The 26,718-nt window shown below is 36.0% G+C and overlaps 1 protein-coding gene across 1 annotated transcript in view; it reads right to left on the bottom strand.

Moving 5' to 3' along the window:
• Nucleotides 1-272: 272 nt before the first annotated feature.
• The window catches only part of SLC38A6 (solute carrier family 38 member 6), a gene marked incomplete at both ends in the record, with an annotated part of 72,927 nt that continues 46,481 nt past the window's right edge, over nt 273-26,718 (bottom strand). Inside the window, 10 exons of the mRNA XM_079700667.1 lie at nt 273-353; nt 542-636; nt 743-887; nt 2,039-2,163; nt 7,922-8,022; nt 8,372-8,451; nt 10,438-10,491; nt 10,751-10,816; nt 18,907-18,965; nt 19,437-19,519. Coding sequence (XP_079556793.1) covers nt 273-353; nt 542-636; nt 743-887; nt 2,039-2,163; nt 7,922-8,022; nt 8,372-8,451; nt 10,438-10,491; nt 10,751-10,816; nt 18,907-18,965; nt 19,437-19,519 — 889 coding nt within the window. The remainder of the gene's footprint in view (nt 354-541; nt 637-742; nt 888-2,038; nt 2,164-7,921; nt 8,023-8,371; nt 8,452-10,437; nt 10,492-10,750; nt 10,817-18,906; nt 18,966-19,436; nt 19,520-26,718) is intronic.

The following is a 26,718-nucleotide window of genomic DNA, read 5'->3' as shown; positions in this document are numbered from 1 at the left end:
AAAACTACCCTAAAAAATAAAGTCTGTTAATTTAAAAAAAAACACAAACAAAAGATGCTCAACATATTTAAGAGCATTTTGAGTTTCTTATTTTGATTAAAACTGCTATGTCTACTTTCCCCTACCGACTCCTGTTTTGTTCTGCTTTTCTGTCAATGTTTGCAAAAATGTTAGGCCATATAAAGAGGATTCATCCAAGGTGCCTTCCAGAATAATTCCTTTTTGCATTTGGAGGTAAACTATTCAGCAAAAGACGTGGGAAAATATTTCTTTCACTTATTAATCCAATTAAAAATAATGAGTGCTAAACTAAAATTACCAACCAAAATACCAAAGATGAGCAAAACAAATGCCTGTGGAAATAAGGAAAAAAGATAAAGAACAATTAGAGCATTATTTTAAACCTTCACCTGCTCCAATAATGTACATTATAGTTCAAAATACATTAACTTTCGTGAGGTAGGTAAAATACTTAATTATAAAATGACAAGTTATTTCTTAAAATAAGATTCTTAAAAGAAACAAACAAAAATCAACCTACCCCAAACTTTTTCCATGAGAGAAAATCCTCTCTGCTCAGTTTAAGATAAAACAGTCCCGGGAACACAAAAATCAAACACGTTGACGTACTGGAACCTTAAAGTGGGGAGGAAAAGAAAAGAATATTGCCAGATTCAGATGTGAGACTGGATGACAATTTAATCTATTTTAGAAAATGGAATTTTTGAAATAGAAAACTTACCAACTACACCAAATACATTCCTAATGTCAGGAACATATATCGCAAGTAAAACAATGATAATGTTGAGAGCTATAGTGATCAAAGAATGGCGAATCCATGAGAATGGAAAATTGGAGAAAAACATCATCATTAAAGCTTTCCTTGCCTGTATAACAGAAAAAGATTTAAGCAAAGAGGAGGTAACAAAGCCAAACTACTTGCTTAGGGAAACACATGTATGGTACAGTTACCATGATATTCTTGCCCTCTAAACCATTTAGATTGCAAAAATATGGCATAAACTATTACTTTAAGGTATTTATTGCACATAAACTGAGAAATATACCTATCTGTTTGAGCTTCATAAAAACTGTTTTGGTTTTATTCTTGAAAAAATTTTCACATGCAATTTCTTTCAGTTGTATAATTTTCAAAATTACCAACAATAACACTTCGTGAAGAAATCACAGAGTATCATTTTCATGAAATTCAACAGATAAAAGAACAAATGGTTTAAAACAGAAAAAGAAGTCATGCCATGATAAAGAAATACCATTTGCTGTTTTATGTTATATTATCTGTTTCACAGCATGTAAATGTGAAAACTAGTTCATGATGCTCTCCACTGCTAAGGCGGGCAACAGGCAGTCACGTCCCACAAGCATTTACCCAGCCCCCACTGCACTCCTGGCACTGCAGTCCCTGCAGGGAGGAGGCCCCAGTCTTAAGGAGCTCCCCGTTCAGGGGCTCAAGTCGTCCACTAGAAGCATCTGTATCCAAAGCCTATGATTCCATTCTCCCAGAAATTCTCAAGAGTCTTACATATGGCAACTAAATGCCAAGTGATGATCTGCTGTGCCCCTTAAACTATAACTCTAGAGCAAATAAAATCTGTGACTAAGATTAGACTAGAACATCTATGTGAAAATAAATTTCCAATAAACTAGAAGGAGCTTATTTTTGCTGACTTGACTTTTTCCTCTTCACGCACATTCTTTTGAAAACAGAATACAGAATTAAAGGGGGAAAAAAACCCCAAAACTTTAGAAGAACTATAGTCTCTAAATTGGAAACAATGCTGTGGGAGAGCGTAAATCTAAACTAAATCTGAAAAAGCACAAATTAGTTTAGCGGTTCACTGTTATTTTTGTGCTTTCATGGGGCCATAGGCAAGCATGAGGTCTTTGATCAATTACTGGACAAATGAATAAGATATACAAGACTCGATGTGATTCAAACATTCTAGTCTGTAAAGAATTAGTGTTGCCATATTAGGGAGCTGCTACACCAAGCAACAAAACCTTTAAGAGTACTTACAGGGAAGTGGATTAGAGGGACTGTCAAAAGCACAGCAAATAGTATGCATAACTTCACAGTCATGACGACAACATCATGTGGCAAGTATTTACTATAACCTTGTAGTAATTCTGACGCCACACTGTCTGCAAATTTAAAAAACAATAATAAGGATCACATTATAAACTACTAAGATGTTAATAACAGTAACATTATTTTCCTTTGCACAAATGGATCTTAACAGATTTTGGATTCCCAGTACCAAATCCATCTCTGGCCTTTTTCCTATCCTATGAAACACAGAGACATTAAGTAAATATCTTCTGGAAACCTACAGTGTTTTCTTTTAATGAAACTAGAAATTGGCCCAGGCAGAATCTCTAAAATTATGACAATGAATATACATTTAAGAAAATCTCTTTAGAACTTTTCCATAATCTGAAGGTTTTGAACAACGCTTATTTTATAAAGTGCTTTCATGTATACTAGTGAATTTGGTCCTTATAACAATATAAGATAGGTAGCTAGGCTAAAAATTATTAACTGACTTGCCCAAGATCATACAGTACAAAGGGGCAGAGCTGGCAGAGCTGTACTCCCAAATTGTTTTGATGCCAAAGCCTTTCCTTAATGTTGCAATGTTTTCTAGGATCTTATAGTTTTGTGCATGTTACCTCCTTCATCAACATTTCATCTATAGATTCATCTTTCATAAAAGAGAATGCAGTGTTAGGGTAATGGCTTCCTTAGCAAGCCAGTGTGGTAGTCAGTGACAGAATCTGAACAAGCTGACCATGCTTTGCTCCCTGGTGTTCTTCTATCCTCACCTCTTCCTCACTCCAAGCCAGAGGAGGGCTATTAAGAGAGAGTTCTTGGGCTTCCCTGGTGGCGCAGTGGTTGAGAGTCCACCTGCCAATGCAGGAGATGCGGGTTCGCGCCCCGGTCCGGGAGGATCCCAAGTGCCGCGGAGCGGCTGGGCCCGTGAGCCATGGCCGCTGAGCCTGCGCGTCCAGAGCCTGTGCTCCGCAACGGGAGAAAACAACAGTAAGAGGCCCACGTACGGCAAAAAAAAAAAAAAAAAAAGAGTGAGAGTTCTCAAGAACACTCCATATCACTGTCTTGTAGGGAAAGATGAGTTTGTACTTAAAATAGAATTGTGGTTTTGTTGTTGTTTGTTTTTGTTTTTTTAATTTGAGACCATACGGTTTGGAAAAGTCACTTTGGAGAAAATAAAAAACAAATCTAATACACCTCTGTTTTCAAATACCTTAAAATTTAAAGGGGAGATAAGATGAAGAAACACACACATATAATAGAAAGTGTGTAAACACAGACACACTTAAGCAGAAGAAGAAGGTCTAAACAAAGAGCTACGGTGATTCTGAACAGGGAAAGATAACTATGGCTTTGGGATGAACATGAAGGAAATCCAGGAAGATTTGGGAAGAGTCATCATGATATAGTGAGCAGCAGGGTAGTAGAGGGGCTTGAATTCTGTGATCAAACAGACTAAGATTCAAATCCTACTCTTACTAGCAACTTAACTTCTCTGAGTCTCTTGGTTTTTACATTTGTAAAATGTGGACAATAATATATTGACCTACAGAGTTACTGAGAACATGACATGAGTTAATGTATGTGTGCTGACGTTCAAAGATGTGGGGAAGAAATTCTCTCTGGTAGCAATACGCAACCGAGAAAATGAGCAGCCCAATAGCACTTCAGAAGCTGAAAGACTGTGCGGTAGAGAAAAGACAGTAGTGGGTGATAAGGCTGGAAATGCATTTAAGACCAGTAACAGATCTCTTCTTAGGGTCTGGACTCAATCTGGTAGGCCACAGAGATGCAATGACTTCTGAAGAACAGTGCATTATGACCTGAACTAAGCAGGAAGACAGATTGGAAGAAAAAGAGGCCCAAAACAGGAATAGAATAACAGTTAGAAGGCTACTGTCATAACCACTGAGAGGTAATGAGAATTTGAACTAGATTAGTCATAATGGAAATGGGATAGAAACTAATTGTTGAAAGTATCAAAGACATACTTGATATAACGTGGGACTAATGGACCAAGTAAGAGATTAAGAAGAGCCAGGAAAGCTGGATTCTAGTCCCAAATATGTGAGATACTTGTGACTCTTTGGAAAAATATAGCAAACTATTTTATTTCCACTTTCTGAATCATAAAAATGAGCTGTTAACACTTACTGCTTAACAACTTTGTAGACTTTTAAAATGGTCTGGTTATTATGCAACATTTGGGTATTGGCCTGGTTTATCAGAGGAACACTTTTTATTCCTCACTTTATAATGCTTTAACATCTGTAATCAATCAGAGCCAATATTATTAATCTAGGTACATACTTATTGGTCCCTTTAATCTGATAAAATTTAGATATTAACTAAGCCTTGAGAGCACTGAATGAAAGGATCCCAAGCAACTCCAGAAGCCTGAAGAACTAGATTTATTACAAATTCAAAATACCTGTGACATGTCTACTTTCTACTTTCCCAAGACAAAAACCTTTTTCCTGAGCCAGTCAATTCTGTGTTCTTAGCTGAGCCTTATGCAAGGGATAGAGTACAACACACTTCTCTGCATGCAGACAAATCTCTACAAATCTCAGGAAGAACCTGATGGTGATCTCTGCAAGTTATATATTCTATTGAAGTCAGGAGGCTGCCCTGTTTAATACACACTGTCAAACAGGGGATGAAGTTTATAAAGATTATCACAGAGTAACAGAAAGCTCACTGGATTAATATTCAGGAGACATGCCACTAACTGTGAGACAGGTCACTTCACCTCTTGGACTTAAGCTACTCACCTACAAAATGAGTTGAAGGCCTTCATTTGTGACAAGCCCTTCTGATAAGGTCTCAAGCTCAATCAGCAATTTCTTTCTGTAAGACTGAGAGCTACTGCTATTCCAATAGAAATATACTGTAAAAGACTTTCAACCCAAAAAAGAAACACTGTGAATAGCAAATCAATATCTGAATCTTCATCTGTCTTTGGAGAAGGAACTACTTTTATATCATTCTTTCTTTCTTTCCATCTATCTATTTTTCTATCTATCTATCTATCTATCTATCACCTACTTACCAGCCTACCATGTGATTTTCTTAGATCTGTATTTCTCCATTACATAAAGCGTGTATATTCTGAAGAATCTGCATCAGTGGAAAAGGGTTAAGTCAGAGACAACAGCTTTACTTGATAACCAGGAAAATGCCTGTGTAGGAAACATTTCACGTACATGATGAAAATATTTAGCCTCTGTGTTCAGGCAAAAATGATAGATAGATAGATAGGTAGGCAGATAGATAGATAGATATGCCTGGAGCTTAAGTGAGCCAGGTTTTTCCAAAAGTTCACTTTGCGAAAAACTTGGAATGAAGGGAATCTGGATTCTGTGGCATAATTCCTGAGGAGGCAGCACAGTAATAAAGGCATTGACTCTGGAGAGAGTCAGAATTGGATTCAAATCCCAACTCATTATTCATTAGCTGCAGGTACTGGCCAAAGTGCCCAACCTATCTGAACCTATATCTTGCAGAGTCGTCATAAGGACTGAGTTAGGCAGTGTATATAATAAAACACCTGGCACGTACAGAATAAATGTTAGCTCAATAAATGCATCAGCATCCATCCTTCCTCCACTTCCCTTTCCATCTAAGCTTTCTTATAATTTAACACAGCTCCTAACATCTCGTGGTAGTATTTTTGTAACTACTTTTCAGCTGTCCTGGAAATTGGTAGGCCATTTGAGGTTTCTTCCAGATATCTCTATTGATCCATCGGGAAGAAAAGGAGGTCCATTTTTTGGACTTTTTCTCAATTTTGGAATATCCCTAAATATAATAGTATTTGTGCCAGGTGACAATTTCAATTGATAAAAATATACAGCTATTCTACTAAGTTTTTGCTGAATCCCAACAAAGACCTTGCTGTAGTATCTCATTGTTATAGAAAAGTATCACTGCACTCAACTCTGTACGAAAACAAATGCAACAACTAAAAATAGAGTTTATGTATTTCAAGAATTTTATTTCCTTAACAATGATCAAAAAAGTTAAACAATCTGCTTTAACTTTCCTTGTAGTGTATCCATGCTCATGTTGGAAGTAGGAAGTAACGCTCTTCCGGATGATGTGTACAGAACTCTACCACTCTTATTCAACATAGTACAAAAATGCAAGTGCAGATTTAGATTCATCAGTCACCTTTATTACTGTTGAAGTGACATAGAGTTAGCAAGAAAAGGACTATATAGAGCAATTATAATTTTCTCACACACTGAAAGGTCTAAGATAATACACTGATAATAATATACTGAAAAGTTACCATATTTAAATTAAGTTTCATTAATGACAGTAAGAAGAGAAGTACAGTGCTGAAAAAAGAGCGCCTGAAATTATGAAATAATTGCAATAATAATGATAACAGTAATGATAATACACCACCAGCAGTAGCTCTCCTTTGTGGAAGACGGCTGTGTGCCAGATACTGTAACAGGCATTTTACATATAACTTATTTCCTCTTCAATATAACTCTATACAATTATTCCTGTGTTACAGATTAGGAGATGAAGATAGTACAAGGTGAAGTACCCTGGTTCAAGGCCACACAGCTAGTTAGAGCACAGAGGTTTTTTGAATCATATTTGTTGGGTTTCAAAATCCATGCTCTTTCCACTGGGCTTAGGAAAGGTAGTTATGCAAGTAAATGTCCAAAACCTTGTCAGACCTGAAAAAACTCTGGAAGGTAAGCAAAGCACCATTACAAGCCATCGTGAATGTCTAAAACCTGAAACACATGCACAAGGCCACTGACCGTGAAATCAGAGTCAGAGCAGCTAAATATCACAAAAGTAATAATAGCCATCTACCTGGAGTGTTGTTATGGGGGCATTCATAAACTGAAAAGTGTATTCAAGGATTTGACAAATTGAGTGCAGTTTGTTATAATGTGTTTGTTTGCAAATTAAACAAGTGTGTTTGCAAATTTAACAAGAGAGCTTACAATTTTTTTTTTTTTTTTTTTTTGCTGTACGCGGGCCTCTCACTGTTGTGGCCTCTCCCATTGCGGAGCACAGGCTCCGGATGTGCAGGCTCAGCGGCCATGGCTCACGGGCCCAGCTGCTCTATGGCATGTGGGATCTACCTGGACCGGGGCACGAACCCGTGTCCCCTGCCTCGGCAGGCGGACTCTCAACCACTGCGCCACCAGGGAAGCCCTTGTTCTAGACTTTTAAGTTTTATTTTTTCTTGAGGTTCTCACCAGAAGAGAAAAAAACTCACCAAGCACATAACTTTTCAAAAGTAAATAAAAGAAAATTTTACTTTTATTTTATGAATTTAAAAGAATCCTTTAAAAATTTAGAGAGAAAGTTCATGGCAAAGCACAGAATACACACTGCAGAACTGTGTGAATTAAATCTAAAGGCAGAGGCCTCTGACATAAGGGTACAACTACAGTCCAAGTAAAACCCTTTCCTTTCTCAACTTGTTCTTTTGAAATTAAGATGACTGGTTCTCTCAACCTCCCAAACTGCTGAACTAGAGTCTAACATATTGAATTCTCAATTAAAAAAAATAAAATCATTATTGCACTTTTTTTTTTCTCGTAGAAAGACTTCAATGTTTCTAAGCCCGAGATTTTACTTGGGTGTTTAAGAAAATTTTCATATGAAGTTATCAATCTTGAACTTGATCCACCTTTTTAAGAGAAAGAAAATCAGTTCTTTAAGGCCCGTAGAGCCACCACAGTAGTGCACTGAATTCTGGCAGCCTGAACAAATTAACTTGCTAATGAAAGGCAGAAACAAAGTCCATATTCAGGTGTGAGATCAACTACAGAATAATTTATTTTGTCATCTATAATGAAATAATATACTTACCATAAAAAGTGAGGTACCCAAAGAGTGCAGATATAAAATAAATGAGAAAACTTAAAGCAATTGCTGTATTGGTTACATTCTGCATCCTTTCCTTAGAAGGTCTAAAAGAAAAAAAAATGGTAAAATTAGAATCTGTGATCTGAATTATATCTAAATAGATAAATATCTCCCAAGCTATTCAAAAGGATTCCTTAATCACTCAAGACCTAGTTCTCTAATAACTGCACACTACAAGTCTTGATTTGAAATTACTGCACAAAGGACTATGCTTCAAAGAAACATTCTCAACTTAGAACTAAGTCTTGGTTGTTTTGTTCTGTTTTAAACTAACACCTACAAATCCAGTGGTGGGAGGGAAGGATTCATAGAGGAGAATGTTATTCAATCTGAAAGTCCTAGAAGTAAAAAGACATACTAATACATTTTAAATATTCCAGGATTCTATAGTACCTTTGAAGTTCACAGTATATGGGCAATATTGAGGTGTGGCAGAGAAATGAAAAAGCCATGGTTGGTATGGCATAAGCACTCTGAAAAAAAAATTTTTTAAAGATGAAATTATTAAATGCTACTCTGTTGAAACCACTACTTCATTTGACAATAAAATCAGTTCTCCAAAAAAAAAATCAATTTAGTTAAATTTCTTTCATGTTTCATGAATCACCTGTTTATAAAATAAGAGGGTTTTTTTTTTTTTGTTTTTTTTGTTTTTAACGAGACACACAATTATGGTCCCCAGTAAATATTTTACTTGAGAGCTGTATTGCCCACACTAGGGAAAATATTTCTTGGCTGCTTCCACACCATGTTGGTTTTACTACAATCACTGCTGCTTCTATATTGTATTAGTAAGATAAAAATAATCAAGGTAAGATAAATAACATTTAGGTAAGATGAAAAATAATAACATTTTAGAAATGATCTTATTGTAATTCTCAGTCTTTCCTAATGCATGTATTAGGAAACTCAAAAACAACTTATTACCCTAAGCAGCAATAATAGTTAATGCTTCTGAACCTGTTTTCACCAACTCAATTCAAGTACCAACTTAATCTAAGAGAATACTGAATATATTAATCACATCTTAGCATCTATAACTAGGGTCTCTTTTGATGGGAATGAACATGATTTATTCTAGACCAACAAATTCATAGAGATCCACTGGAATATATGAACAAAAGTTGTTGTTTTTTAAAAATTAGAAGAGTTAAGAACCAGAGAAAGTTACAAAGCAAACAAAAGCTACCATCTAAATGAAAACACTGTCTTTACAAAATAGATGGTAATGATTTACTTTCTCTTTACTCTAAAAAAATTTCTCCTTAACTAACTTAAGGCTCTTCAGCAAAAGAAGTTCCAGATGACTGTAGATCTATCTTCAGACACAAGGCCTCCTAAAATATCAGAGGAGAGCTGGCAGGAAGGAAAGCTGTAGCATTTCCCAAGGCTAGATTAGGAGAATGAAATTCAATTCACAAATTCTCTTTCATATACTGCTCAGTTTCCTGGCTTGTCAATTACCCTACCTAAATCTTTAAGGCACATGGAGGCCTTTACTATGTAATAGATGTGGTAACCTCCCTTGTGGGGCCAGAGAGACATTTCTCATTTAAAAACTGGGGAATAAGGGAGTCCCCTGGTGGCCTAGTGGTTAGGATTCCAGGCTTTCATTGCTGTGGCCTGGGGTTCAATCCCTGGTTGGGGAACGGAGATCCCGTAAGCTGCAAGGCACGGCCAAAAACAAAACAAAACAACAACAGAAAAGAACTCTGGGGAATAAGAAGGAAAATTTTGCATGGAGGAGTTATCACACTAAAATGCTACACTAATAGAGTTATTCATGAGTAGCGGGGATTCTAGTATCTGGGACCTGCATTTTAGCAGAATCACAAAGTGTACATGAAGAAACCTGCAGCAACAAGAAACACATGGCTCTTCTAGAATGGTAAAGTAGAGATCATTCAGATCAGTTTCCTGTCTCCTCTGCTGATGCTCAGGGGCTCTTGCAGGCATTTCAAATATCCTAGGGCTCTCAGAGAAGGCAAGGGGAGACCTGGTCCTTCTGCCTCTGCTACAGGCATCATAAATTTCAACTTTGGAATGTCAGCCAGAAGACATATTGGCAGTGCTCAATTGCTGGTCCAATGATGAGGCTGTTTAGCCACAGACCAAGGTTCTACTCACAGGGGAGGAGTTTTTGATATTGGCTATTTAGCTTTACAAGTCCAGAGGGCAACAGGAAGTCTGTATGCACAGAGGACCTTATTGGCCAGACCAGACATTCAGTAAATCTGTTCTTTTAGGCAGTGGCCCATTTAAAACAGGCTCCATTTAAAGGCGTGCCAAAAAAAAGGTGGCTGTTTCATAATGGGCCACCTTCTGGTAAGCAACCCTATACTTAGCACTTTCATGAAAATTAATTAGTTACAGGTAAAAGACCTAAGAGACCCTGTTACACAAATCTCTTAAACTTGAAATGTGAAAAAACTGAAAGTATCTGTTAGTAACTTACACACCTCTTTGGAGAAATGAAAGAGCTTTGGTTTACAATCATCTGTAGCATTTGAAATCTGTTTAAGAGGATTGAGGGGAAAGAGAGAAACCAACAGTCATTAAAAGTTAGAATACATCAAAACAAACCAAGATGAATTTATTATTACTGGGCTTTCAAATAAAAATATTTCAAAACAAAGTTCCAAAATGCAATATAGCCATTACTTTTTTATTAATTAGGAAAAAAATCATTATTAGTCATATTTTATTTTTCTTTTTAGCTTAAAATAAAAAGGAAGAAACTGAAAAACAAACAAACAAAAACAAAACAATTACCTGGAAGTATTGCTCTACAGAATTTAATGTCAGAGGACAAGGGATGGACCATTTTTTGATTATTATCTGTAAGAATAAGTAGGATCAGATGATTTCTTACCAAATTCATGACAAGAAATTGATTTCAAATAGGTCAGTATTATTTCAATTTATCTAACACCATACCAAATAATATGCTAACTAATAAAAGATTCTTTGTTCATGTCATTTTCCCTAGATAGAATGGGGCCATAATCTGACATGGGCACCTATGGTGGGACAGCATGGGGGGCTACATAGCTGTTTGGTGGAGATCTCCCCCACTGAAGGCTGAGAGCTTTCAAAACTCCAATAGTATCAAGGCATTAAAAGAAAATCCAACTCAGAATGGGAACATGATGTTTTTAGTGACAATAGTACAAGAATATGGCTATCGGTGGACCTGGCATCAGTAGCAGACAGAGAAATATTAATAGCAGTTTTGGAAATGGTCACAGGTAGATGCAAAGGGGGAGGCTCAGGGATTTCTGATGCATGAGCACTGGCCCACCTTGCTTTTTTCAGACTTACATCACTTTTGGTGAATATGGATGAAGCTGGCAAAGGATAAGAGCACAAAGCTAAGGAACTAGAGCTGGTAAAAATGAATTTTTTAAAAAATTAAAAGAAATCCAGAGGGCTGCTATTTCCCAGAAACAATAAATGAAAATGTTTCAGGATTTTACTCTTAATTGTGGCCATCCTGTTCCTAGACCTACAGTTGAGTTGGTCAACATTACCACTGTTGTAGTTGTTTCAGGGCACATAATTACTCTGTAAATACTTGCTCTAGGCTGAAACCCAGCATTCAAAAGGGCAAGGGAGAATAAAGGAAGCATCTGTCCTTTGCAGAAGACCAGTAAGTAAATATTATATTATTCCTATTCGGTATTTATCTAGTTTTAGATCTTAACTAATTCAATCAAAATTTTACATAGTGATAAAACAAACCCAAGGAAAACATATACTTTTAGGATCAAATTAATGAGTCAACTAAAAAATTACTCTTATTTAAAACCCTCACTGAGGGAGAGAGAAAAAAAAAGAACTGTAAGGATAAACTGGCAAGTTGCTTTGATATTTCTAGGTAAGTTTTCAATACAGAATAAACTAAATGGTCAACTTACCAAAAGGAAAAAAAAAAAAAATCAAAAGCAATAATCTCACCATTTTTTTTTTCTGATATGTTTGCCCAGAAAGGATGAGGATGGGGTGGAGTAGGAGCAAAGCTGTTACTGGTCTCTCTGTTTAGCCCTGCTCCAAATTCAGCATTTCACGTTTCCCCCTGACTAACAGTGGAGGTGGCAGCAGCAACAACCATTTACATTGTGTACCAGGTAGTTTGATAAGGTTGGTATGTGAGCTACCTCATTTTATCAGCTGTTATTACAAGACTTGCAAACCCAAATATTTCAAAACAGTGCTCCAAAATGCAAGAAAATGATTATTTTTTCATTAATCAGAAAATATCGGGCCTCCCTGGTGGCGCAGTGGTTGAGAGTCCGCCTGCCGATGCAGGGGATACGGGTTCGTGCCCCGGTCTGGGAGGATCCCATATGCCGCGGAGCGGCTGGGCCCGTGAGCCATGGCTGCTGAGCCTGCGCGTCCGGAGCCTGTGCTCCGCAACGGGAGAGGCCACAACAGTGAGAGGCCCGCGTACCACAAAAAAAAAAAAAAAAAAAAAAAAAAAAAAAAAAAAAAGAAAATATCATTAGAGGCCTGATTTTATATTAACATAAAATTCAGTTACTACAGCTAATTTCTGTGCAGAGACCCATCTCAAGCCCAAGTGATGTCCTATAAAGCAGAAGTACAGAACAGGAATGGAAGATACCTGACAAAAAGGGTAACAGGGAGTCCTTGCTCAAGTTGAAGGCAGAACACAGTTAAGAAGATAAACCCAGGGGTTAGAAAGAAAGACAAAGGGAAAAAGAAGATTAAGCATTAAAAATACTGTTCACGTGCACAGGAGGCCCTTCCCTCTTCTCTCTGCTCCAAGTCATTCCCATCTTTCAAGGCTCAGCTCAAGTTTTACTTCCTTCCACATCTTTCTTTATTCTACCTGTTGGTGATCCTTCTCTCCTCTCAGCTCTTATGTAATCCCTATTATGAAGCAAATAAATCAATACTTAATTATGTATTGACTATATTGTTCTCTATTTTTTTTCTGATAAATTTATTTTATTTCCCTGACTAGAATGGCAGACCCTTAAGAGTAGTGTCCTGATTAATCTCCTACAAATCGAATGTCACCATAGTGCTCAGCAGAAGGAAATCCAAATCTAACCAAAATCGATTCAAATAGTTTTCTATTTTCATTACTGACTTATTAAAATATTACCTCAAATATTAGTATTAGAATACTAACCTGTACTCAAGACAGAACTTTTAGAAAGAACAGAAATTCATTTTTGTTCAAAAATGGACCAAAAAAGGTACCATCATGCTGAGCCACTGCTAAAATAAAATTTATTTTTAAAATTTTAGGTATTTCAGCAGGGCCAAAAATTTATGTCAAAAACTTTTAAGCAAAATAAGGATCTGGGACAATAGATAAGAGTATAGGTTTTGATTTGCACTGTTTGGAGAGTATAATTTAAGAAAATAATAGTTTTCTGGACAGATTTTTTAAAATGTAATATAAATGCTATACAGATTTATTGATACAAACACATATTGATAAAAATAATCAGTGAAAAAAGGTGCAATGGAAAAAAATAATCAATGAAAAAATTGGAATCCATCAAAAAAATTGGGGTTAATATATACATGTTTTCCTTAACCACTGTGTATTTTTAAACCTAATACTTAGAAAGTCTAAAATAAATTCAGGCATACCTCATTTTATTGTGCTTTACTTTATTGCACTTCACAGATACTGTGTTTTTTAATGGATTGAAGGTTTGTGGCAGCCCTGCATTGAGCAAGGTTATGGGCACCATTTTTCCAAGAGCATTTGCTCACTTCGTGTCTCTATGTCACATTTTGGTAATTCTCAAAATATTTCAAACTTTTTCATTACTATCATATTTGTTATAGTGACTGATGATCCGTGATCCGTGATCTTTGATGTAACTATTGTAATTATTTTGGGGTGCCATGAACTATGCTCATATAAGATGGCGAACTTAATTCATAGATGCTGTGTGTGCTCTGACTGCTCCACTGACTGGCAGTTCTCATCTCTCTCCCTCTCCTCAGGCCTCGCTATTCCCTGAGACACAACAATATTGAAATTAGGCCAATTTATAACCCTACAATGGCCTCTAACTGTTCAATTGAAAGGAAGAGTTGCACATCTCTCACTTTAGATCAAAAGCTAGAAATAATTAAGCTCAGTGAGGAAGGCATGTTGAAAATTGAGACAAGCTGAGAGCTAGCCCTCTTGTACCAGACTGTTAGCCAAGTTGTGGATGCAAAGGAAAAGTTCCTGAAGGAAATGAAAAGTGCTACTCCAGTGAACACACAAATGATAAAAAAGGTGAAACAGCCGTACTGCTGTTATGGAGAAAGTTTTAATGATCTGGATAGAAAATCAAACCAGCCACAACATTCCCTTAAGCCAAAGCCAAATCCAGAGCAAGGCCCTAACTCTCTTCAATTCTATGAAGACTGAGAGAGGTGAGGAAGCTGCAGAAGAAAAGTCTGAAGATAGCAGAGGTTGGTTCATGAGGTTCAAGGAAAGAAGCTGTCTCCATAACATAGAAGTGAAAGGTGAAGCAGCAAGTGCTCATGTAGAAGCTGCAGCAAGTTATCCAGAAGTTCTAGCAATGATCATTAATGAAGGTGACTACACTAAACAACAGATTTTCAATATAGACCAAACAGCCTTCTACTGGAAGAAGATGCCATTTAGGACTTTCATAGCTAGAGGAGAAGCCAATGCCTGGTTTCAAAGCTTCAAAGGATAGCCTGACTCTCTTGTTAGGGGCTAATGCAGCTGGTGACTTTAAGCTGAATACAATGCTAATTTACCATTCCCCCAATCCTAGGACCCTTAAGAATTATGCTAAATCTACTCTGCCTGTGCTCTATAAATGGAACAACAAAGCCTTGATGACAACACATCTGTTTATTATTTTAAGCCCACTGTTGAGAACTACTGCTCAGAAAAAAAGATTCCTTTCAAAATACTATTGCTTGGGGACTTCCCTGGTGGTCCAGTGGTAAAGAATCCACCTTCCAATGCAGGGGATGCAGGTTTGATCCCTGGTCGGGGAGCTAGGTTCCCACATGCTGCAGAGCACCTAAGCCCACGCGCCACAACTACTGAGCTTGCGCGCCTCAACTAGAGAGCCCATGTGCTGCAAACTACAGAGCCCATGCGCTCTGGAGCCCACGTGCCCTGGAACCTGCTCATTGACAATGCACCTGGTTACCCTAGAGCTCTGATGGAGATGTGCAACAAGATTCATGTTGTTTTCATGCCTCCTAATACAACATCCATTCTGCAGTCCATGGACTGAGGAGTAATATTGACTTTCAAGTCTTATTCTTTAAGAAACAATTGCATAAGGCTGTAGTTGCTGGAGATGGTGATTCCTCTGATGGAGCTGAGCAAAGTAAACTGAAAACCATCTGGAAAGGATTCATCATTCTAGATGCCATTAAGTGCATATGTGATTCATGGGAAGAGATCAAAATATCAACTTTAACAGAAGTTTGGAAGAAGTTGATTCCAACCCTCATGGATGACTTTGAGGGGTTCAAGACTTCAGTGGAGGAAGTCACTACAGATGTGGTGGAAAGAGCAAGAGAACTAGAATTAGAAGTGAAGCCTGAAGATGTGACTGAATTGCTGCAATCTCATGACAAAACTTGAATGGGTCCAGAGTTGCTTTTTATGAATGAGCAAAGAAAGTGGTTTCTTGAGATGGAATCTACTCCTGGTGAAGATGCTGTGAAGATTGTTGAGATGAATACAAAGGATTTACAATATTACATGAACTTAATTGATAAAGCAGTGGCAGGGTTTGAAAAGATTGACTCCAATTTTGAAAGAAGTTCTACTGTGGAAGCAGCATTGCATGCTGCAGGAAATGATTCATGAAAGGAAGGGCCAATTGATGCAGCAATCTTCACTGTTGTCTTATTTTAAGAAATTGTCACAGCCTCCCCAACCTTTAGCAACCACCATCCTGATCAGTCAGCAGCCATCAATATCAAGGTAAGACCTTCCACCAGCAAAAAAGATTACAACTCGCTGAAGGCTCAGATGATGATTAGCATTTTTTAGCAATTTTTTTCTTTTACATTATAGGTTATTGCAAGATATTGAATATAGTTCCCTGTGCCATACAGTAGGTCCTTGTCATTTATCTATTTTATATATAGTGTGTGTATCTGTTAATCTCAAATTCCTAATTTACTCCTCCCCCTCTTTCCCTTTGGTAGTCATAAGATTGTTTTCTGTGTCTGTGAGTCTGCTTCTGTTTTGTAAATAAGTTCATTTGTGTCATTTTTTTTAGATTTCACATGTAAGTGATATCATATGATCTTTGTCTTTCTCTGTCTGACTTACTTCATTTAGTATGTTAATCTCTAGGTCTATCCATGTTGCTGCAAATGGCATTATTTCATTCTTTTTATGTCTGAGTAAGAGATAAAGTATTTTTAAATTAAGGTATGTACATTGTTTTCTTAGACATAATGCTATTGTACACTTAATAGTCCACAGTATAGGGTAAACATAACTTTTATATGCACTGGGAAACCAAAAACTTTGTGTCACTCGCTTTGTTACAATACTAGGTTTATTGCAGTGGTCTGGAATCAAACCCGCAATATCTCTGAGGTATGCCTATGTGCCAATTAAAAAGAGACTTAAGAAGAAAGTATACAGTGTCTTCACTGTCCCATTGTAGACCAAATTTAAATTGTGCTCCTAGGTAAAGTCTGAGCGGACGGTTTGTAAAGCGTAATAAATGCAGAATAAGGGTATTATTTCCATATGACAGCTACAGTAGGAATCTGCATCAAATTAAAGAGTATCTGCCATGACAGAAATGAAAACTGTGAAAACTACAATAGACATGTTGTATCAATACATTTTACCTGCTTCAAATTATTGGCTATAAAAACCAAATTACTCCTAACTATGCAATGCTTGTGTGGTCAATTATCTGTGAGGAAAATATTGAATGTGTGTACACTGATTCTCTTTAATATCCATATGTTCATTTGCAAATATAGGCCACTCTAAACCATGTAGATGCTTCTCAACAATCAAACTATGATGAAATTATTTGTTGTTTCCCTCTTAATGTGGCACCTATAAAGTGTGTTTATGGATGTTAAGTAAACTTATTGTGGTAATCATCTCGCAATATATGTAAGTCGTCATTATGCTGCACACCTTAAACTTACGCAGCGCTGTAAGTTTATATCTTTATAATGTCAATTATATCTCAATAAAATAGAAAAAAATCTTTAAAAAAAAAGTGTATGTTCCGGCTTCCCTGGTGGCACAGTGGTTAAGAATCTGCCTGCCAACTCAGGGGACATGGGCTTGAGCCCTGGTCCGGGAAGATCCCACATGCCGTGGAGCAACTAAGCCCATGTGCCACAACTACTGAGCCTGTGCTCTAGAGCCCGCAAGACACAACTACTGAGCTCACGTGCCACAACTACTGAAGCCCGTGCTCCTAGAGCCCGTCTCGTGCTCGGCAACGAGAAGCCACCGCAACGAAGAGTAGCCCCTGCTCGCCACAACTAGAGAAAGCCCACACGCAGCAATGAAGACCCAATGCAGCCCCAAAAAATTAAATAAATAAATAAGACCAGTAGGATATTATAAATGAAAAAAAGAATTATTAGCAATAGATTATTTATTTTAAAAAGTGTATGTTCAATTCACTTACTTGTAAGATACAAGTTGGGCAATTTTTGCAGGGGAGGGCAATGATTTTAATGTTGATAAATTCAACAAATGATTAAATGTAAGCACTGTTAAGTATTTTTAGTTTTAAGAGCATTCATTGAAGTATAAATATTTCTGTACACTGAAACCAGGGTCACTTTCACTTCATTTAAGTAATCTAAAGTTGTTTTATCCTTGTATCCCAGAAGATAGTTTAGCCTAAGTTAAATGCATCCTAAATGTTTTGACAGCTTGGAAATCTGGTTCTATTATATGGTTTAACTAATAATGTGATGTCTTGCTCTTTTGGACAGCATTTTTCTTTCATTCATTTCTCAATAACAAAGGAGAGTTTAAATAAGCTTATGATTTTAAGAGTTTAATCAAGCCATTTAGGTATGTATCTTGGCAAGTTTAAAATGTTTAATCCTACTTAAGGTTTGACAGACTGACTATGGAATAAACTTCTAAGCAAAAAGAAAAAGGATTTTTTTCCCAAAATTTCACACAAAAATACAGTCTTTGGAATGTTAAAATCTGTTTTAGAAGAATTTAAAAGAAATAAGAAATTCAAATTCTCTTTTATCTTTAAAAAATTCTCTTATCTTTATATTAAATTATTTTATAACTATTAGAATAAAGTTTACCATCTAAGCGATATTTTTCCTACGTTATAACAAAAATGAGCTAATTTAAAAAAACATTCCACATGTGGAAAAAAAAATTTCTTTGCAGCAGGCTTTTCATGAGAGCTTAACCACGCTGAATAAACCAGACCAGATAAAATTCAGGCACTCCAATTCTTACTAGATCTCATCAACGGTTAAGCCCCTGAAGCTATGGTTTCATTAATGGAACAAAGTTTCAAAAATTAAGATGACTAGGACCAAATTGATTTTACGGATTAGAACCAGCCTGATTCTCATGCTTGAGTATCCCCCAAAACACACACATACACACACAATATTGTACAGAAATAAATGGATACATACACCTAGCCAAAGAATTATACTCCATCTAAGGTTTTAACAGAATTGATATGCTCTCCTCTCTAGTTAACCAGAAGAGAAACTGAATTTGAAATGCTATTCTAGCTAAGCCTCTTCAAAATAGATACAATGAAGGAAACAGTTTTGCAGAATAAAAGTGCTTTTAATAACACGTTGAAATAAAATGGGATACCTTCCCAACACAAAACAGAGTTAAGAGAAAAAAGACATTAACACAATGAGTTCAATTTTAGTGAGGAGATAAGCAATACACTATATTTTAAACTTACCACAAGAGCAAAGAACACCATAAAGAAAAATGATAAACTACTTGTGTAGCCAAGAAAGCCTGTAAAATAACAGTAAAATAAAAAGCAATTTATAAGGAAAGTGATCCTAACGTGCAGCTAAAGCTATACATCTTGGGCATGTTTTTTATTACAGTGCTTGGTATCTGGGGCTTAGGGCTGAGAATAACAACATTCCAACTATCTGTCACAGATCATTTATGTAGCTCTGTACAGCAGAATTGGAACTGGCTTACCACTAATGGTACACTGTAAGGAAAGGCTGCTCTTTAATGTTCCGTTGTAAAGGTTTTATTTTAGTGGGGCAGACAAAATACTACTGCAAACCAAGTAATAGGTTAACTAGGCAGGGCTGAAAGCTGAACAACCTAAAAGTCCAAGTTCAAAATTATTCACAACCACCTTCTGCTAAAAATGTGGTACTATGAAATTTAAAAGCCCCTTAATAGTATTTTCTTTCTTTCTTTTTCTTTTCTTCTAAACAAATAATGTCCTCTTCTATAAAGACTTACCTATTTTAGGAAGAAGTGCGAGAGGGAACACAATGGCAACACAAATGATTATTAGCAGTGTTTCTCCATCAAGATACCAAGACCTATTAGGAAAAAAAGTTCTATTTTAGGCACAGGACTTCAGCGTTTGTGTTTACACACACACACACACTCATCAGTATAACCATTACAACCACCCATTAGGAAAAGCCTACTTCTTTTTGTTAAAATACTTTCTTGTGGGATCCTATTATTCTTGTTAATGAATTCACATTTTAAAATGTATCAAAAAAATGAGATGCCATTTTTCAACTACCAAATTAGCAAATATTTTAAAGTAAGATAATAGACAATGTGAGTGAAGAGTGATGAGATGTACACAAAAGTAGTGAAAGTATAAACTGTGTAAATTACCTTTCTGGAAAGCAGTTTGGCAATAGATACTGAGAGCCTTAAGATATTTGACACTTAACAAATGACTATTAAAAATAAGAAAACAATCACCAATAAGAACATTTTTGTAAAAAGATGTTTACTGAAAACATTTAAAATAATGAAAATTGGAAACAAACATCTAAGACCATGACAATTTTAAAATAAATTATGAGACTATGGGACAATCATTAAAAAAACATTTTATAAGTATAATAATATACTGAATATATCATAAATATATTTAGTATGATAACAAGTTTGAGGGAAAATATAGATTCATTAAAAATGGAAAGGAACTGCAATATATTGGTAGCCATTATCCCTGGGTGGTAGAATGATGGGTACTTTTTCTTCTTTATAGTTTTCCATATTTTTCAAATTTTCAGGAAAGGGCATGAACTACCAGGAGAAAACATATGACATTTTTCATATAAAAGCAATAGAATAATGAATGAGAAAAGGTAGATTAAAAGTGTGATAGTGTATTTGACTTTTTTTAAAAAAATGGATGCACATTTAAAAAAAGTCAGAAAGATATACTTAAAATACCAAAAGTGGATATCTCCATGTAGCAGCATCAAGAAATTTTTATTTTATTTACTGGTTGCATATACATGGTTTTAATTTTCCAATATAAAAATACATGTGTTGAAGTTTTTAAAAATTAGACAATTCCCCCAAGACTTTAATAGTAAAGACTTTGCTTTAGTACATAAAAATTAAACAATTCGTGACAGAAGTACAACTAGTAAATACACATGAAGAAAAACCCAATCTCTGGTGCTAATTAAAGAAATAAATAATAAGGCTATAGAAATTAAATGAGTAAAAATATTTAAAAAAATAATATTCAAGGATGTGGAATAATTGGTCCTTCACACATTGCTAGTGATCTTGTCAATTAGCATTATCTTTTGGAAAAACATTGATAATATGTACAAAGGACAATAAAAATGTGGAAATCTACTCTAAGAGAATAATCTAAAATATAAAGAATTCTATGTGCATGAAGCTGTGACTACAACATTATTATAATATTAGAAAGTTGAGGGAAAATCCTATATATCTAACAATAGAAAATGTTTACGTCAAAAACAGCACACTCTTTTTAAAAAAATTTTTATTGGATCTATGTATATGTATAACTGATTCATTTTGCTGTACACCTGAAACTAACACATTGTAAATCAACTATACTCCAATAAAAATTTTTTTAAAAAAGCACACTCAATGGAATATTAAGCAGCTTTTGAAAAAAACATTTAGTAAAATAGAAAATACTAATGATAGAAATACAAAATAAATATTATTAACTATGTTTGAAAAACGCTTTTTGGGAAAAATTCAAAGGAAATAAAATGATAACAGTGATTAGGTAAGAGACGGTATTATGCATAATTTTTATTTGCTTTCTCTTCTAAATTTTCTGCAATGTAGCTGTCATAGTTTTACACTGAAACATATGCATATATACACATGCACAATGGTAACAAAGTAAAATTCATGCTAATATGAGAGCTGGGAGCATCGAAGACAATAGGTATTACTTTTTCAAGTCATTTGGTAGATGCTCTCAGAATTTCCAATTGGCTATAATGTATCCTTTCACTACCAGATAGCCAAAGTCTCCCACTGCCTGTTAAATTAAGAAAATGGACAAATTCCTAGAAACGTACAACATACGAAGACTGAATCAGGAAGAACTAAAAAATACAAACAGACCAATAATGAGTAAGAGCACTGAATCAGTAATCAAAAACCCACCAACAAAAAAAAGCCCAGGACCCATGGTTTTACTGGTGAATTCTACCAGACATTTCAAGAAAAATTAATGCTACTACTTCTCAAACTCTTCCCCAAAACTGGAGCAGAGTGAAAACTCCCAAACTCATTTTATGAGGCCAGCATACCCTACTGTCAAAGCCACATAAGGACACTGCAAAAAAAACAAAACTACAGACCAATAACCCTGGTGAATATATTACAAAAATTCTCAACAAAATATTAGCAAACTGAATTCAACAGCACATTAAAAGGATCATACACTATGATCAAGTGGGATTTATCTATGGGATGCCAGGGTGGATCAACATATGAAAATGAACATGATATAGCACATTAATAGAATGAAAGATAAAAATCATATGATCATCTCAGTAGCTGCAAAAAAAAAGCATGTGACAAAATACAGTATCCTTTCATGATAAAAACCTTCAACAAATTTGACATAGAGGGAACAAATCTCAATATAATAAAGGCTATAGGTTGAATGCTTCTTCTCTAAGATCAGGAACAAGACCGGGGTGCCTACTCTTACCACTCTTATTCAACATAGTTGAATAGTTGTTCCACTCTTATTCAACATTCAACACAGAAGTCCTAGCTAGAGCAATCAGGCAAGAGAAAGAAATAAATGGCATACAAATTGGAAAAGAAGTAAATCTGTCTTTATTTGTGGATATGATCTTATATATAGAAAATCCTGAAGACTGCAACCAAAAAACTGTTAGAGCTAATCAACAAATTATGTAAAGTTGAAGGATACAAAATCAACATACAGAAATCAGTTGTGTTTTTATAAACTAACAAAGAAATATCTGAAAAAGAAATAAAGAAAACAATCCCATTCACAATAGCATGAAAGCAATAAAATACTTATGACTATTTAACAAAGGAAGTGAAAGATTAGTACACTGAAAACTATAAGGCTTAAATGGAAGAAATTGAAGACACAGACAAATGGAAATATATCCAGTCTGTGTTCATGGATCAGAAGAATCAATAGTGTTAAAATGTCCATACTATCCAAAGCTATCTATAGAGTCAATGCAATTGCTATCAAATTCCAATGACATTATTTCCCAAAACAGAACAATCCTAAAATTTGTATGGAACCACAAAAGACTCCAAATAGCCAAAGCAATCCTGAGAAAGAAAACAAAGCTGACTTCAAACTATACTACAAAGCTTTAGTAATCAAAACAATATAGTACTGGCATAAAAACAGACACACAGACCAACAGAACAGACTAGAGAGCCTAGGAATACCCCCTCCCCACCCCATATACTGTCAACTAATATTCAACAAAGGATCCAAGAATATTCAGTGGGGAAAGAAGTCTTTTCAATAAATTGTACTGAGAAAATTGGATAGCCATATACAGAAAAATGAAATCTATCTTACAGCATTCACAAAAATTAACTTGAAATAGATTAAGACTTAAATGTAAGACCTGAAACTATAAAACTTATAGAAGAAAACACAAGGAAAAAGCTTCTTGACATTGGTCGTGGCAACAATTTTTTTTTTTAATACGACACCAAAAGCACAAGCAACAAAAGCAAAAATGAAAGGAACTATATCAAAATAAAAAGCTTCCGTACAGCAAAAGAAACAATCAACAAAATGAAAAGGCAATCTACAGAATGGAAGAAAATATTTCCAAATCATATACCTGATAAGAGACTAATATTCAAAATACATAAAGAACTCACACAGTTCAATAGCAAAAAATCAAACAATCCAATTTTAAAATGGGCAGAGGAAATAGACATTTTTTTTCTCCAAAGAAGATATATGAATGGCCAACAGGTATGTGAAAAGAGGATCAACATCTCTAATCATCAGGGAAATACAAATCAAAAGCACAATGAAATATCACCTCACACCTGTTAGTATAGGTATCATCAAAAAGACAAGAGAGGGACTTCCCTGGCAGTCCAGTGGTTAAGACTTTGCCTTCCAATGCAGGGGGTGTGGGTTCGATCCCTGGTCAGGGAGCTAAGATCCCACATGCCTCGCGGCCAAAAAACCAAAATATAAAACAGAAGCAATATTGTAACAAATTCAATAAAGACTTTAAAAATGATCCACATCAAAAAAAATCTTTAAAAAAAAAAGACAAGAGATAACAAGTATTGACAAGGATATGGAGAAAAGGGAAGACTTGTGCACTGTTGGTGGGAATGTGAATTGGTTCAGTCACTATGGAAGACAGTATGTTGGTTCCTCAAAAAATTAAAAACAGAACTACCATATGATTGGTCCAACAATCCTACTTCTGGGCATACATCTAAAGGAAATTAAAACAGGATATCAAAAAGATATCTGTACTCCCATGTTTATTGCAGCATTATTCACAGTAGCCAAGATATGGAAACAACCTAAGTGTCTGTCAATGGATGAATCGATAAAGAAGATGTGGTGCATATGCACACCACAATGGAATATTATTCAGTCATGAGAAAGAAAGAAATTTTGCCATTTGTGATAACATCAACAGACCAATGTGAGCATTATGCTAAGTGAGATAAGTCAGACAGAAAAAGACAAATACTGTATATCACATATTTGTGGAATCTAAAAAAGCGGAACTTGTAGAAACAGAGTAGAATGGTGGTTAGCAGGGGCTGGTGGGTAGGGGGACTGAGGAGATGTTGATCAAATGGTATAAACTTGCAGGTAGAGGATGAATAAGTTCTGGGAATCTAATGCAAAGCAATGTGATTATAGTTAACATAACTATTTTATATACTTGGAAGTTGCTAAGAGACTGGATGTTAAATGTTCTCACTACAGAAAAGAAATGATAAGTACATAAGGTAATGGAGATATTAGCTAACACTACAGTGGTAATCATACCACAGTATATAAGTGTATCAAATCTACATGTTGGACACCTTAAACTTACACAATGTTGTTATATGGAAATATCTCACTTAAAAAAAAAAAGGAAAGGTTTTCCTCTACATGGGCTTCAGGCCATGGCTTCTAACACAAACTTTATGATTCACTGTGTCTCTTTTACACCTTGGTGTATGAAGAAGTCCTCTTTAATGTATCTTTAAAAGGTACTATTGGTCTTCCCTGGGTGTGCGATTTCGATCCCTGGTCAGGGAACTAAGATCCTGCACGCCATGCAGTGCAGCCAAAAAATAAAAAAAGATACACAATAAAAGGTACTTTTGGGTGCTGACAACTTCCTCTTTAACAGAACAAGAGAAGGAGCAACAGCAGAAGCAACACCATGAGCACAGCTCACCCTTCTCCACCCTAACTCATGTCTTTAGGAAATGCATGTGCCAGAAACTAAAACCTACACATAAGTATTTCTAGCTAATGGGCCTGCATTTGCACATGCCCCTCAAGTCCTGGTATGCAGGAGGTTCTAAGAGCATGCAGAGATTACAAATACAACATGACACTCCTCGGCATATTCATCTTCTAATCACTCTTGAATACCTATGAAAATGGGAACTTCAAAATAACCCTCACTGAAGAACACCTGGCAACTAAATTTCTGAAGCTGGCAAAAAGCCCAGGGCTCTATGCCTGAAATCTCCTTCCTTCTGGGACCCAAAAGAGACTCACACAGTTGCAGCGCAAGGAAAAAAAAAGGCCCAGAGGCGCACCAAAGTAGATTCCATCTGTTAATTCTGCTGTCCCTGCTGTCACGAAGGGAGAGCTGGGCAAAGGGAGCACGTTAATCCTCAGGACCAAAGACTCTTTTCTCCTGTATAAAAATCTTAGGAACACTGAAATTCTGAACTTTATAACATACACTATTATATACTTTATAACTTTATAATTTCAGATCACAATTCACTCATGTCTGTAGAAGCCACATGACTGCCCAGAGCACTGAACAGGGGGCCAGAAGATAACTTCACCTCCTCCCAGCGGTTAACTCAGAATCACAGAGTTATGGAATGTTAGAGCTAGAAGGGACCTCAGAGATCATCTGGTTCAACTTCATTCTATGTCTGCAAAATCAGCAAAAGGATGAAGATGATCTTAGTAACAGAAGCAATGGAAATACTCTCTATTCTTCAATAGTCACTCTGAATTTATGGTATTTTTTCAGATACTGCCTCATTTTTCTCAAGATTGTGATTTCTTTACACTCTCTTCACAGGATTAAACTTTTAATTCCTAATATTAAAAAGAACTATTGCAAAAAATAGTTTCTCTATCCCTAGTCTGGCTACTGGTTAATATTAATCATTTCTTATCTTTATTAAGTTATCTTAATACAGATAATTATAACTACAATGCTTTTATTTACCATTCATCAAAAATAAAGGCATTGGGGCTTCCCTGGTGGTGCAGTGGTTGAGAGTCCGCCCGCCGATGCAGGGGACACGGGTTCGTGCCCCAGTCCAGGAGGATCCCACATGCCGCAGAGTGGCTGGGCCCGTGAGCCATGACCGCTGGGCCTGCGCGTATGGAGTCTGTGCTCCGCAACGGGAGAGGCCACAACAGTGAGAGGTCCGCGTACCGCAAAAAAAATAAATAAAAAAAATAATAAAGGCATTGAGCTGCAAGAGCTGCTTGTAAATCTTGGAGATTAATCCTTTGTCAGTTGCTTCATTTGCAAATATTTTCTCCCATTCTGAGGGTTGTCTTTGGGTCTTGTTTATGGTTTCCTTTGCTGTGCAAAAGCTTTTAAGTTTCATTAGGTCCCATTTGTTTATTTTTGTTTTTATTTCCATTTCTCTAGGAGGTGGGTCAAAAAGGATCTTGCTGTCATTTATGTCATAGAGTGTTCTGCCTATGTTTTCCTCTAAGAGCTTGATAGTCTGGCCTTACATTTAGGTCTTGCATCCATTTTGAGTTTATTATTGTGTATGGTGTCAGGGAGTGTTCTAATTTCATACTTTTATATGTACCTGTCCAGTTTTCCCAGCACCACTTATTGAAGAGGCTGTCTTTTCTCCACTGTATATTCTTGCCTCCTTTATCAAAGATAAGGTGACCATATGTGCATAGGTTTATCTCTGGGCTTTCTATCCTGTTCCATTGATCCATATTTCTGTTTTTGTGCCAGTACCATACTGTCTTGATGACTGTAGCTTTGTAGTATAGTCT

Source organism: Hyperoodon ampullatus (assembly GCF_949752795.1).
Source record: "Hyperoodon ampullatus genome assembly, chromosome: 3".
In the NCBI taxonomy this organism is placed as follows: Eukaryota; Metazoa; Chordata; class Mammalia; order Artiodactyla; family Ziphiidae; genus Hyperoodon; species Hyperoodon ampullatus.
Note: the sequence above shows the minus strand (reverse complement) of the source record. Positions and strands in the feature narration are given on the sequence as shown.